The sequence below is a fragment of the Enhydra lutris genome, unplaced genomic scaffold (assembly GCF_002288905.1).
Source record: "Enhydra lutris kenyoni isolate GAN:26980312 unplaced genomic scaffold, ASM228890v2 scaffoldscaffold28, whole genome shotgun sequence".
Classification (NCBI taxonomy): domain Eukaryota; kingdom Metazoa; phylum Chordata; class Mammalia; order Carnivora; family Mustelidae; genus Enhydra; species Enhydra lutris.
In genome coordinates, this window is record NW_019154112.1 from 5,685,611 (window position 1) to 5,697,323 (window position 11,713).

Here is an 11,713-nt window from a genome sequence, read left to right on the forward strand (position 1 = left end):
GATGCGGTACTCGATCCCAGGACCCTGAGATCATGACCTGAGCCGAAGGCAGCGGCTTAACCCACTGAGCCACCCAGGCGCCCCAATAAATGAAATTTTTAAAAAGAAAAAAAAAGTGCTTCCCAGTAAAGATCTGAGGTAAAGGAAGAGTAATGTCTCAGGAACTCTGGAGTCTTATTATGTTTTATACTGCTTGTTGTCTTAGGTGAGTCATCTTTTAATTAGAAAAATGAAATGAAAACGTCAGAGATGAGTGAAGGAGATGTTCCCCACGGTGGCAGTGGAACAGGCCTAGAGAACAAGCCATAGCACGGCAGTTGTGTCCACATTAGCTCCCCGTTGCTTTATTTTCTGTTTCTTCTAAAATGGAGATCGGGTTTCTGACGATAAAAGCTAAGGCTTGGGGCTCCTGGGGGGCGCAGTCGGTTGGGCATCCGACTTTTGGTTTCCGCTCAGGTCGTGATCTCAGGGTCGCAGGATCGAGCCCCACGATAGGTTCCATGCTTAGCATGGAAGTCTGCTAAAGTTCTCTCTCTCTCCTCTTTCTGCTCCTCCCCTGCCACTCACCCTCTATCAAATAAATAATTCTTTAAAAAAAAAAAAGGCTTACTGAGGGCTGACCACCCATGTTCCAGGCATTGTTTTACATTCCTTAATCCATTTAACCCTCACAGCAACCCAGTGACAGAAACACAGTTTTTAATCCTCTTTTCAAGAGGGGGGAAACTGAGGCACAGAAAAGTTACATAAACTGTTGTAGAACACACAGCTAGTCAGAGGTAGAGCTGAAACTCAAACCCAGGACCCCTGGACAGTTCCAGAACCACTTGCTTTTAACCACAAGCTATACTGCCTTATTAGACAGTCTAGTTCTGGGCATACTGCACAGTGGGAGATAAGGAGTGTATTTCATTTTGTTAGTTCAGTTAGAGTGCCGAATTTCGACCCACTGAGGTCTTTCCACGTTTCAGGGGCTTTTTTGTTCTCTATTTAGATCATTCCCAGCAGCTCACCGTTAGGCTGGAAGTCCCCACTTCACCGGACATGGATGGAATAATAAATGAAGGTGCTCCTCCTTGAGTAGAGGAAGGGAATCTGTTGGGGGCTCTAGGGTTCCTCATGGTGGGATGTCTTCACCCCTGGTACATCTGAGGCCCAGGCCTAGGGAGTCAAGGAGCAGGGGACGTAGGGCATGTCACCCATGCTTAGAAATGCAAACTGTGCCTCAAACAGACCTCTTCGAGAAGCAGGCAGGTGTCCCTTGACCCTCTTCAGGGCCTGAACTGCTTCTCTACGTTTCCACCTTCACAGGAGAGAAGCTGCTGGAAGGGCAAGTGATCCAGCTCGAGGACGGGACCACCGCATACATTCACCAAGTGACGGTGCAGAAAGGTGAGGGCACCCCAAGACACCCCAGCCTCCTGGAGGCCAGGCAGCGCCCACGAGGGAGGGCTGGGATGGCATCAAGCTCCAGAGAAAAGCAAGATTGCTCTCCTTACAGAAGCTCTCTCCTTCGAGGATGGACAGCCTGTGCAGCTGGAAGATGGCAGCATGGCCTACATACACCGCACACCCAAAGGTGGGGTCACAGTCATCACGACTGGTAGGACGGAAGGGAGGCAGAATTGGCTGGAGTTGGGGCATGGCCGTGGGAGCTGCAGTGCCCAAGCTCGATGGGATTAGCAGGCTCACCTACCTTTCCTGGTGCCCACCCTTGGAGCGGCAATTTCCGCCTCCGGGAAACTGAGCCCCTGGGCTCACAAGCATGGGCCTCAATGGTGGCTTTGTCTCTAACACAGCTGCAAAGTCTCAGGGCTTTAAACAGGACCCAAGGATGTCATCCAAGGCCAGCAGTAAAGATTTTAGTAACATTTAAGACTGAAGTCTCTAAGTACTGAGGAATAATGATTTATTCCTTCTGCCAGTAGTTTCTTGAGCAACGACTGCATGCCAGGCCTTGCTCTAGGTGTGGTGTATACAAGTGAGGACAAAGGCAGGCACTGTCCCTGCTCTCCTAGAGGCTAGTGGGGGAGACAGAAGTGAGACGAACGGTCACCAAAGAACTGATCATCATAAGCAGAGATCAGCTCAGGGAGGGCTTCTCTGCAAAGGTGACGCTCAGGCTGAGAGCTGAAGGGTAGACTTAGCTGGAGGAAGAGGGATGGCAGGGAACAGAAGGAACAGCATGTGAGGCTCAGAGATGGGAGGAGGAAGAATGGCATGTTTCATTCCATGCTAGGAGCCAGGGGGGCGGGGGGAGTAAGGTAGGTAAGACAAGAGAGGCAGGGCCCAGGATGTCAAGATAAGGGTTGGTTGTTGGTCTTTATCCTGAGACTGGTAGGAAGTGGTAGAACCATCGGGTAACATGATCTCCTCTGTGTCCTGCAAAGATCTCTCTGGATGGTGTGTGGCCTGGAGATAATTGGAGGGCCACCAGTTAGGAGGTTCTTGTGGTCATGAAGGTGAAGATGATGATGGTCCCCTCGGGTCCTCAGGGACCTTGTGAGTTCCCAGAGCTGCAAAGGAGACCTTTTTCTTGGGAGTCAGCCCCCAAAGAAGGGTCAGCCAGAGTGACTCACCAAGGGGGTGACCAGGAGATGCTGAAGGCTTCCTTGGCATATGTGCCTTTTGTTACCTTAAAGCCAGGGTGCCCGCCATATGCCTTGCCCTTGTGCGGCCTCAGGACTAACCGCATGTTCCCTGCAGAGGGCTATGACCCCAGCGCCCTGGAAGCTGTCCAGCTGGAAGACGGCTCCACTGCCTACATTCACCACCCCGTGGCTGTGCCAGCAGACAGCGCCATCCTGGCCGTGCAGACGGAGGTGGGCTTGGAGGACCTGGCCACGGAGGATGACGAGGGCTTCACTGCAGACACAGTGGTGGCCCTGGAGCAGTACGCCAGCAAGGTGAGCTCGCCAAGCCTGACGTGGCCCGTCCACTCCCTTGGCCACCTGACCGCCACCACCGTAGGGGACAAGAGCTCTCCTATGACTCCCCTTCTTGCCCCTTCACACCGGCTCCCCCGACGTGTCTTTTACATCACCATCCAGAGCGCACATGACAGCATGACTGGGGCCACCAACCGCTGTTGACACTCCCTCTAGTGTATGCCATCTCTGCCGAGGGAAGGTGGCTGCAAGGGACCGTGACAGCTGTACGGTGGCGACTTAGAGCCAGCGACTTTTATCAGTTTTCTGGGCCACCGAGGTCAGCTGGTCTCGGATTTATTTGTTCTTGGCAACTCATGTAGTCATTTGGGGACGTAACCTCAGTAGGCAGTGGCGGGGGTAGATGCGGCAGAGCAGCTGGGATTCTTGGACCACGGGGCCCGTACCATAGGTCAGCTGTGAAGGAGGAAGAGCTGGGCTCTCCCGGGGTCAATCAGCGCTGTCTCTGCTGGAGTGGTGGTCCTGCCCACGGGGGATGGGGGCAATGAGATCTGTGAGCATGCCAGACCGGGGGCACCCTCCCTGGGGTGAAAACGGCAGGGCTCCCCGGGCCACAGATGTTACCCGAAGATCTGGGGGGGGGGCAATTGCTTTATAATAAGACTATGCCGCAGTATCAGAGGAGAAGAGGAAACTCTCGTGTCTTTCCAACATGAAGCACAAAACTCGATAGAAGACTGCTTTGGGCTTTGAATCACAAGCCCTGAGAGCTGCTACTATCTAGTCTGACCTTGAGTGAGTCATTCTGCTCCCAGGCCTTAGCTCGCGCCTCTGAGAGGATGAGACAGGACTAGATGACCTCAGAGGTCACGTCCAACCCTGAAGTTCCTTGATTCCCTGAGAACCAGTGAGGCATGGGAATGAAATCTGAACACCTGAGTGGGTTAGCCTGCCAAAGCAGGCCTGGCCACCTGTGACACTGCCCCCCCTCCAATTCCAGCTGTTTAAGTGTCTGTGAAATTTTGTCAGCTACTTGACCCCCTGACCTGGAGCTGACAGACCTTGCCATGAATTTGGCCTCACCAATTCGTCTCCTACTTCCCATCCCTTCCAGAGTTCTATGTCAGGAGCTCCTGGGCAGGCCAAAGTGTCCTGGAAATGAAGACTAAGGGACAGTCCCAACAGGACCCTGCTCAGGAAAGCGGAAGAGCAGTAAAGGCTCCCTAAAGCCCTGGGGCAGGCGTGAAGTGGGTGGCTCCAGCAGTTTCCCCGAGAGAGATGACAAGGGAGGCCTTGGTGCTCCCAGTCAGCCAGCTGGGTGCTGTGGTTAGAGCTGAAACTCCTGGTGAGGACCTGCAGGCCCCTGTCCCAGGTGTTTCTGCAGTTTGCTGCTTGTACCTCACCCTGGTGAACCCAGGTGAGCGTATCCCCACAGCAGGCCCCCTTGTTGATGCCCCTGCTGAGCACGGGCTTCACACAGGGAGGGAGGGGTCTCCTCACATCAGAGGATAACGGTGCCTGAAGCTGCAGCCTCCTAGGTGCATGTGGTCAAGAGTGGGGGTTGCTGGGGCACTTGGCTGGCTCAGTCAGTGGAGCGTGGGACTTCTGATCTCGGGATTGTGGGTTCAAGTCCCATACTGGGTGTAGAGATTACTTAAAAATAAAATCTTAAGGGGCACCTGGGTGGCTCAAATAGCTAAGCATCTACCTTCGGCTCAGGTCATGATTCCAGGGTCCTGGGATTGAGTCCCACATCAGGCTCCATGCTTCTTAGGGAGCCTGCTTCGCTCTCTGCCTCTCTCTCTGGATCTCTCATGAATAAATAACTAAAATCTTTTTTTAAAAATAAAATCTTAAGGAGTACCTGGGTGGCACAGTTGGTTGAGTGCCTGACTCTTGGTTTCAGCTCAGGTCATGATCTCAGTGTCCTGAGATTGAGCCCCGTGTCCGGCTCCACGCTCAGCACGGAGTCTGCTTGAAATTCTCTTTCCCCCGCCCCTCCCCCGCCATGCTCCTTGCATGCCCCGCCCCCCTCATAAATAAACAAATATTTTTTTAATATATTTTTTTAAAGCCTAGCTTGGGGGTGGCCTGAATGGCCACCTTACCTAGCTGTCTGGGAGGTGGCCTGTCTTCCATAGCTGTCATAGTCCCTGTGACATTGAGTCCTCCCTCTATCCTTGACAGGTGGGTGGGGACTCCACATGTCAGCCCTGTTTCCTCTGCAGAGTGCTTCGGTGCCTGTTTCCTGTCTGTCTCGGTCTGTTTCCCCCCATTGCCTTTCTCCCCCGGCAGGCTTAGCCCCACATGTTGGGTCATAAGCTGCCAGCTAGGGCCTCTATCTCACCTCTTCTCTCTCATCATTGAGGAGGATGCAGATAGGAACCTCAAGATTTTTCTTCCTCAGGTCCTGCATGACAGCCAGGTTCCCCATAATGGCAAAGGACAGCAGGTTGGGGACAGAGCATTCCGCTGTGGCTACAAAGGCTGTGGGCGTCTCTACACCACTGCTCATCACTTAAAGGTAAGGCTGTCATGCACACCTTTCAGCTTTACTGTTTTCCCCATCAGGCTGTAATTATACCTTCCTGCTTTGACTAGAACTGGTCCCTGCCCTATTGAAAGGAAGAGATGAGTGTACCGAAATGTTAGCCCAGGGGCCGGTGACAGGCATGAAGAGTGCAGGAAGGAAGAGAATCGGGGAGGGCCCCCTGGAGGAGGTGACCTCTCAGCTAAAGAGACAGAATAAAGGAGGTGGCCATTATTGATACTCTGAGCCCTAAAGACAACTGAAGAGCCCCTGCATACCCCAGTCCCCCTGATCCCGTGGTTGCTTATCCTCACAGGTGCACGAAAGAGCTCATACGGGTGACCGTCCATACAGGTGTGATTTCCCCAGCTGTGGAAAGGCCTTTGCCACAGGTAACCTACCTGGAAGAAGACTAAAGGTGGACTGCTTCCACCTGAGGGTGGAAAGTTCTAGATTCACTTTGGGAATTTCCTGCCTTCCTGGAGCAACTGCTGCCCAAGCGCTCTGACTTGCAGGGCCCATCTGGTAGAAACCCTGTTATTGGGGGCAACATAATCCAGGCCGGCAAAGGGATCAGCGGGGCTTGATAGAGAGACCCCCCCACCTCCATTGGCTGTGGAGTATTTGGGCCATGCGTCTCTCTGGACTTCATTTCCCCTTGGAAACCTCTAGCTGTGGCTCTCAGATGCACATTCCAGAATGGCACTGGCTGCACGGAAGAGAGGAGGAGAGCAACGTGGGCTTTTCCAGCCCCTCTGATCTGCCTGGGGTTGGGTAGGGATAGAGGCCGACACAGGCTTCTTGTGCTTGAGGAGCCATGGAGCCACAAAGAGCCCACCTGAAGATGGAGAGCCTCTGAGTTAGGATAATGAGGCCGTGGGGGCTAAGGCTCCCTGGAGCGTTCTTCTCATCCCTCCCTCCCACCCACGGACAGGATATGGGCTGAAGAGCCATGTGCGCACCCACACTGGTGAAAAGCCATATAAGTGCCCAGAGGAGCTGTGCAGCAAGGCCTTCAAGACCTCAGGAGACCTGCAGAAGCATGTCCGGACCCACACCGGTAGGCCAGGCCTTGCCCTGTTCACACTGGGACCTGGAGCTCCTGACTCCGGCGCAATCCCCCTCCCTGAGCCAGCCCACCCCACGCACCCCATGTTCGCAGGTGAACGCCCATTCCGGTGCCCCTTCGAGGGCTGCGGCCGCTCCTTCACCACATCAAACATCCGCAAGGTACACGTGCGCACCCACACAGGCGAGCGGCCCTACACCTGCCCCGAGCCGCACTGTGGCCGCGGCTTCACCAGCGCCACCAACTACAAGAACCATGTGCGCATCCACACAGGTGGGCCAGCCGGCATGCGAGAAGCAACCCTTCTGAGGCCCTGGCCCTCTCGCCTCTGGGCTTTTGGCCTGAGACGTGTTCTCGACTCTGAGCCTCAAGCCCTCCTCCTGGCTGCTGCAGGCTGGCCTGTGGGTGGGGAGAGGGGGCTCAGTGGGTTCCTCCCTTTCCAGTCCGGTCCCGTCCAACAGGTCCCACTGGCCCTCTCCAGCTCCCTGCCACCTCCCTGCACCCACCCTGAGCTCTCCCCTTCTGACTGAGCTTCCAGGAAAAGGCCAGGGTCAGCCGTGATGGGGGAAAAGAAAACTGAAATGTCACCCTTAGCTCCTCCCCTCCTCCACTGTCCATATGACTCCTACATATGCTCGCCCTCCCCAATGTCACATTGCTTGTCCAGCCTTCTGTGTCATCTCTTGGCATACGTGTCCCCTCCCTCCCCCGTCACCCCTGCTATGTCAGTCCTCCCTTTCTATCTCTTGCCTCTCCTATTCACAACCTCCACCTTCACAAGCCCCGCCTCGTCCCCCCGCCAGTCCCTTCACGAGCCCCGGCCTTTGCTCTGGGCTCAGCGGGCCCACACTCCTGTCCCCTCCATTCTGCTGGCCGTCACCCCCAGCCATGTCTGTTGAGAGTCCCTGGTCTCAATCCCTCTCCTCCCCTGCCCTGCCCGCCCCCACCCTGGCCCCTTAGCTTTCCCCTTGCCAGCCCCAGTTCCCGCCCCCTCACAGCCCAGTGTCCCCAGGGGAGAAGCCATACGTGTGCACGGTGCCAGGCTGTGGGAAGCGCTTCACCGAGTACTCGAGCCTGTACAAGCACCATGTGGTACACACGCACTGCAAGCCGTACACATGCAGTGCGTGTGGCAAGACCTACCGACAGACCTCCACGCTGGCCATGCACAAGCGCAGTGCCCACGGCGAGCTCGAGGCCACGGAGGAGAGTGAGCAGGCCCTGTACGAGCAGCAGCAGCTCGACGGTGAGGGCTCCGGGCAGGAGGTGAGAGCGGGGACGGGCCAGGCCTCCCCGGAGCCCGCCGGTGGCAGGTGTCAGCTCGGGCTCTCCTCTCGCAGCCGCCTGCGCCACCGAGGAGAATCCGCCACCCAAACGCTCCCGAGTTGCCTACCTCTCGGAGGTGAAGGAAGAGGGCGATGATCTGCCAGCCCAGGTGGCCATGGTGACCGAGGAGGACGGGGCCCCCCAGGTGGCTCTAATCACTCAGGACGGCGCCCAGCAGGTACAGGCCCTCGGGAGTGGGGGGCAGGGTGGGGAAGGGGAAGGGTGTGCCACTGTGGCTGGTCCCCTTTCTCAGTCCGGGGACTCCCGAAGTTCTGACAGCTCCACCCCTGCCCAGGTTCTCTTTATCGCCTCGTGGAGCTCAGAGAGCTGAGGCTCAGGGACCCAAGTCTTGTCAGCCAGCCCCTTCTCCTCAAGCTTCCACCTCAGCCTCTAGAACTTCGAGAGCAATTAGTAGCTTCCCTTTTTATGTGGAGGCCGACAGGTCCTGATCGTCTGACTGAGACATTTCTCAAGAGAGGCGTGTTGATGTGGGGACCAGAGCATGGTGTGGGGTCTGGAGGCCGGGGTTTCTAGCCAGCGGTATGATAAGACCCTTGTCAGCACCCTTGCTGACAAGCATACCTCTGTCTTTTGGAGTTGACATGAGGATGAAATTTGGGGTGGAGACCCCAGACTGAAATAGAAATGAGCTCCAAGGCAAAGTGGTGGTAAATAGGAGTGGTCAACAGAATTCTTCTAGTATCTCCTTTAGGCAAATGAAGAACTGTTTTCCTTGCTTGTCCCTGTCTCCCTCCCCCTCTGTGACATGAAGCGAGTCTTCCAGCTTCTCAAGAAGCTAACCTTGTCTGCGAGCGCAGGTCCTCGTACCCAGGGGCTCTCAGACAGCCCGCCACTGCACTCTCAGCTCATCTTCCTTCCTGTCGCCAGGTCAGCCTGTCCCCCGAAGACCTTCAGGCCCTGGGGAGTGCTATCAGCATGGTGACCCAGCACAGCAGCACCACCCTCACCATACCCAGTGAGGACGATGACCTTGCCACAGCTGGCACACATACGGTCACCATGGTCAGCGCTGATGGCACGCAGACGCAGCCCGTATGACCAGGCGGTTTGCTTGGGGTTTCTTGTTCTCTTGTCCTTCCTTTTTGTGGGGTGGGCATTAACGTGCCGGCCAGCCTCGTCCAGCCTTCTTATGGGGACCAAGATTTCCCCCCACGGCTCCTCTGCGTCATCAGTTCTCTGGAAAAGCGTTTCACTGGGGGTCAAGAGACAGTGTCTAAATCTTGATCTACCTCTAACTCAATTTGCCACCACAGGCAGGTCACTTTTCCACGGGCTTCAGTCCATTTTCAAATGAGATTAAGTTACCACTGGGTCTTTTGCAGCTCTGACCTTCTATGAATCCAAATCCCTAAATTCAGTCAGAGAAAAAATGCCACCTCACTCAGCTCTGAGCCCCGTGCTAATTAATCTGACCCATAATGGTTTTATCCATCCCCTTCTGGCTTGTTCCCCGCCACCTTGCTTGAAAGGATTTTTATTTGGCTTGGGGGGAGGGAGAGTAACATAGGTGGCTTGGAAAAATCTCATTCTTTTATTTTCAGGTTACAATCATTACCTCTGGGGCTGTGGTGGCTGACAACGCAAGTGTAGGATCCCTCCATCACCAACAGGTGGCACTGTTGGCCACAGCCAACGGAACGCACATTGCCGTGCAGGTGTGTTGAGGTCCCAGAGCCTAAGAAAGGAGGGAATAAGGAGGGAATAAGGAGGGGAGAGGAAGGAGACAGAGATCTTGAAGAGAAGGGCATTCGGCCCAAAAAAGAATGCCAGGTGGTCTAAACCCTTTGTCTCTTTGTGCCTCCGTTTCTTCATCAGGAAAATAAGTGGGCTCAAGTAGATGATCACTGAGGTCCCCTCCGGCCAGTGATCCCCTTCTATGAACAGGCCACTCTCTCTGACCCGGGATCATTGGGACTCTATCAGCGAACTTGCCATTCACGGGGGCCCCACTGAGTGTTCAGTATTTGGCACTGGGTAGATAGAGGGGATTCAGCAAAGCAGGCCACATACTCACTAGCACTAGAGTCTGGTGGGGAGTGACTGACTCTCTCCTTGCTTCTCTCCCCCCTTCTCTGCAGCTGGAGGAGCAGCAGACCTTAGAAGAGGCCATCAGCGTGGCCACTGCTGCCATGCAGCAAGGGGCCGTGACCCTGGAGGCCACAGAGTCAGAGAATGGCTGCTGAGTCCCAGGGGGCTGGATTCCACAGCGAGTTGGAGGAGGCCCCATGCCGCACAGGCACCCCTGCTCCAAGGGCCCGGGCTGTGGCCGACACTTGGAAGGTGGCCACAGAGGTCTCCGGGGAGAGATGGCGGCAGGAAAACAGCCTAAATGAAGGGGATGCCGGGGGCCCTGCTCCAGGGGAGGGCTGCACAGCTGGAATCAGAGGAGGGTGTCAGGAGCTAAAGAGGACAAGCTGATCACCAGGCTGCACTGGGGCATCCCCTCTTCAGAATCAGCTGGGTGCCCACTCTCCTTCCTCCAGAGAACACCCTTCCAATCTCTCAGTCCAATCCCCTTCTCAGATGGCGACTAGGACTGCTGTGGGGACTGGTCCTCTGTTCTGACTGGTCACCGCCCACCAGGGGAAGGGGCCACCTGGCCCAGCTCTCGGCCCAGCAGGAGCAGACCAGGCCCAGCGCTGCTCCTCCCAGCAATAACCACCTCCCTGGAAGCCTGCCAAGGTGCCTGGCCACTTGGCAGCAGGGTTTCCTGCCACCACAGAACCGCTCAGGGGCCTGTGGTTGGAGAAAGGGTGCCCAGCCCCACCCACCCCCAGCCGCCCCTCTCCTCTCCACCAGAGAGGTAGGGAGTGGCCTTGTACATACTGGGGATTGGGTTGAATTTATTTTGGTTTGTTTTTTTTTTAATTCCATTTTGATAATTTTTTTCCTGCTCTGGTTGGTGGTGGCAAATGGGTGAATGAGTATTTAATAAAAGTTCCAAGTTTCCACCTGGGCCCCTGCCTCCCTCCTTTCGACTTTGGGCCCTGATACCAGGGCTGGTCGAATTAGGCTCCTAGCCCTGTATCCCCAGACCAACCCCACCGGGCCTCAGTGCCAGACTGGTGGGACTGGCCTACCAGGGGCATGGGTGTAAGGTGGCTTCCTGCCCGTACCCAAGCAGGTGGGCTCCAGGGTGGTAGACGGGCCCAGGGTGACCACTGTTTCCAGGCTCTGGTTGGATCTCAGACATCGGGATGGTTGGCTCAGAGGAACTGTGTTTTTTTCCTACCTTACCTTGTGTGATATCGAGCCCTTCCGTGCCCAGCCCCCACTGTGCACATAGTCAGTGTCTCCAAGTGGGCAAAGCCCCAGAGTGGAGTCGGGGTAGGAGGTGCCTTTGCCAAGGTTAGCGAGGGTCTCCGATGACTGTGCTGCTCTGGTGCTGAAGTCCCAGCTCTGGAGATGCCCAATGGGACCATGCTATGGAATCCCAAAGCCACCACTGGACCTTAGTGAAAGTGTGGGAGGGCTGACCAGCCCTGGTGGGAAGGGGGGTGGGGACATGATGGGAAGAACTCTTTGGGTTTGCCTTGTCTGTCATGGGACATTGCAGGGACTGGAGGGGCCTCTTTTCCTGTCTCCAAGGTGATGGATGTGCCCAGTCCCTTCCTGCCACCTGGGAATGGAACCCTCCCCCCAGCCCAGGTACTCTGTCTTCCGTTTACTCATGCCAGCAGCTCCTTGGAAGCAGAGAGGCCTGGGACATGCCCCTAGGAAGAGGGGTGTCTCAGGTACCCAAGCAGGCTTCTTCCAACACCCATGACCACTGTTCTGGGCAAGCACGTCCCGGCCCTCACAGACAGTGGATCTGAAGAAAGTGAAGCACAGCCGTGGAGGACCCTGAGTGCCAGGCCTCCTGTCGGCACGCCAGGAGCT

General features: G+C 55.8%; 1 protein-coding gene across 3 annotated transcripts in view; it reads left to right on the top strand.

Annotated features, from left to right (window-relative positions):
- Positions 1 to 10,601, top strand: part of LOC111152385 (zinc finger protein 76) — a 32,472-nt gene extending 21,871 nt beyond the window's left edge. The window contains exons 1-13 of one of the 3 annotated variants that reach the window (XM_022510914.1): positions 1,002 to 1,066; positions 1,312 to 1,392; positions 1,502 to 1,579; positions 2,707 to 2,906; positions 5,296 to 5,412; positions 5,735 to 5,810; positions 6,353 to 6,478; positions 6,581 to 6,760; positions 7,500 to 7,733; positions 7,828 to 7,991; positions 8,702 to 8,866; positions 9,376 to 9,489; positions 9,913 to 10,601. In XM_022510914.1, coding sequence (XP_022366622.1) covers positions 1,045 to 1,066; positions 1,312 to 1,392; positions 1,502 to 1,579; positions 2,707 to 2,906; positions 5,296 to 5,412; positions 5,735 to 5,810; positions 6,353 to 6,478; positions 6,581 to 6,760; positions 7,500 to 7,733; positions 7,828 to 7,991; positions 8,702 to 8,866; positions 9,376 to 9,489; positions 9,913 to 10,017 — 1,662 coding nt within the window. In that variant the 5' untranslated portion in view covers positions 1,002 to 1,044 and the 3' untranslated portion in view covers positions 10,018 to 10,601. Of the gene's footprint in view, positions 1 to 1,001; positions 1,067 to 1,311; positions 1,393 to 1,501; positions 1,580 to 2,706; positions 2,907 to 5,295; positions 5,413 to 5,734; positions 5,811 to 6,352; positions 6,479 to 6,580; positions 6,761 to 7,499; positions 7,734 to 7,827; positions 7,992 to 8,701; positions 8,867 to 9,375; positions 9,490 to 9,912 lie in introns of those variants that run through there. The other 2 variants (XM_022510913.1, XM_022510915.1) reach the window with 2 other exon arrangements.
- Positions 10,602 to 11,713: the final 1,112 nt, after the last annotated feature.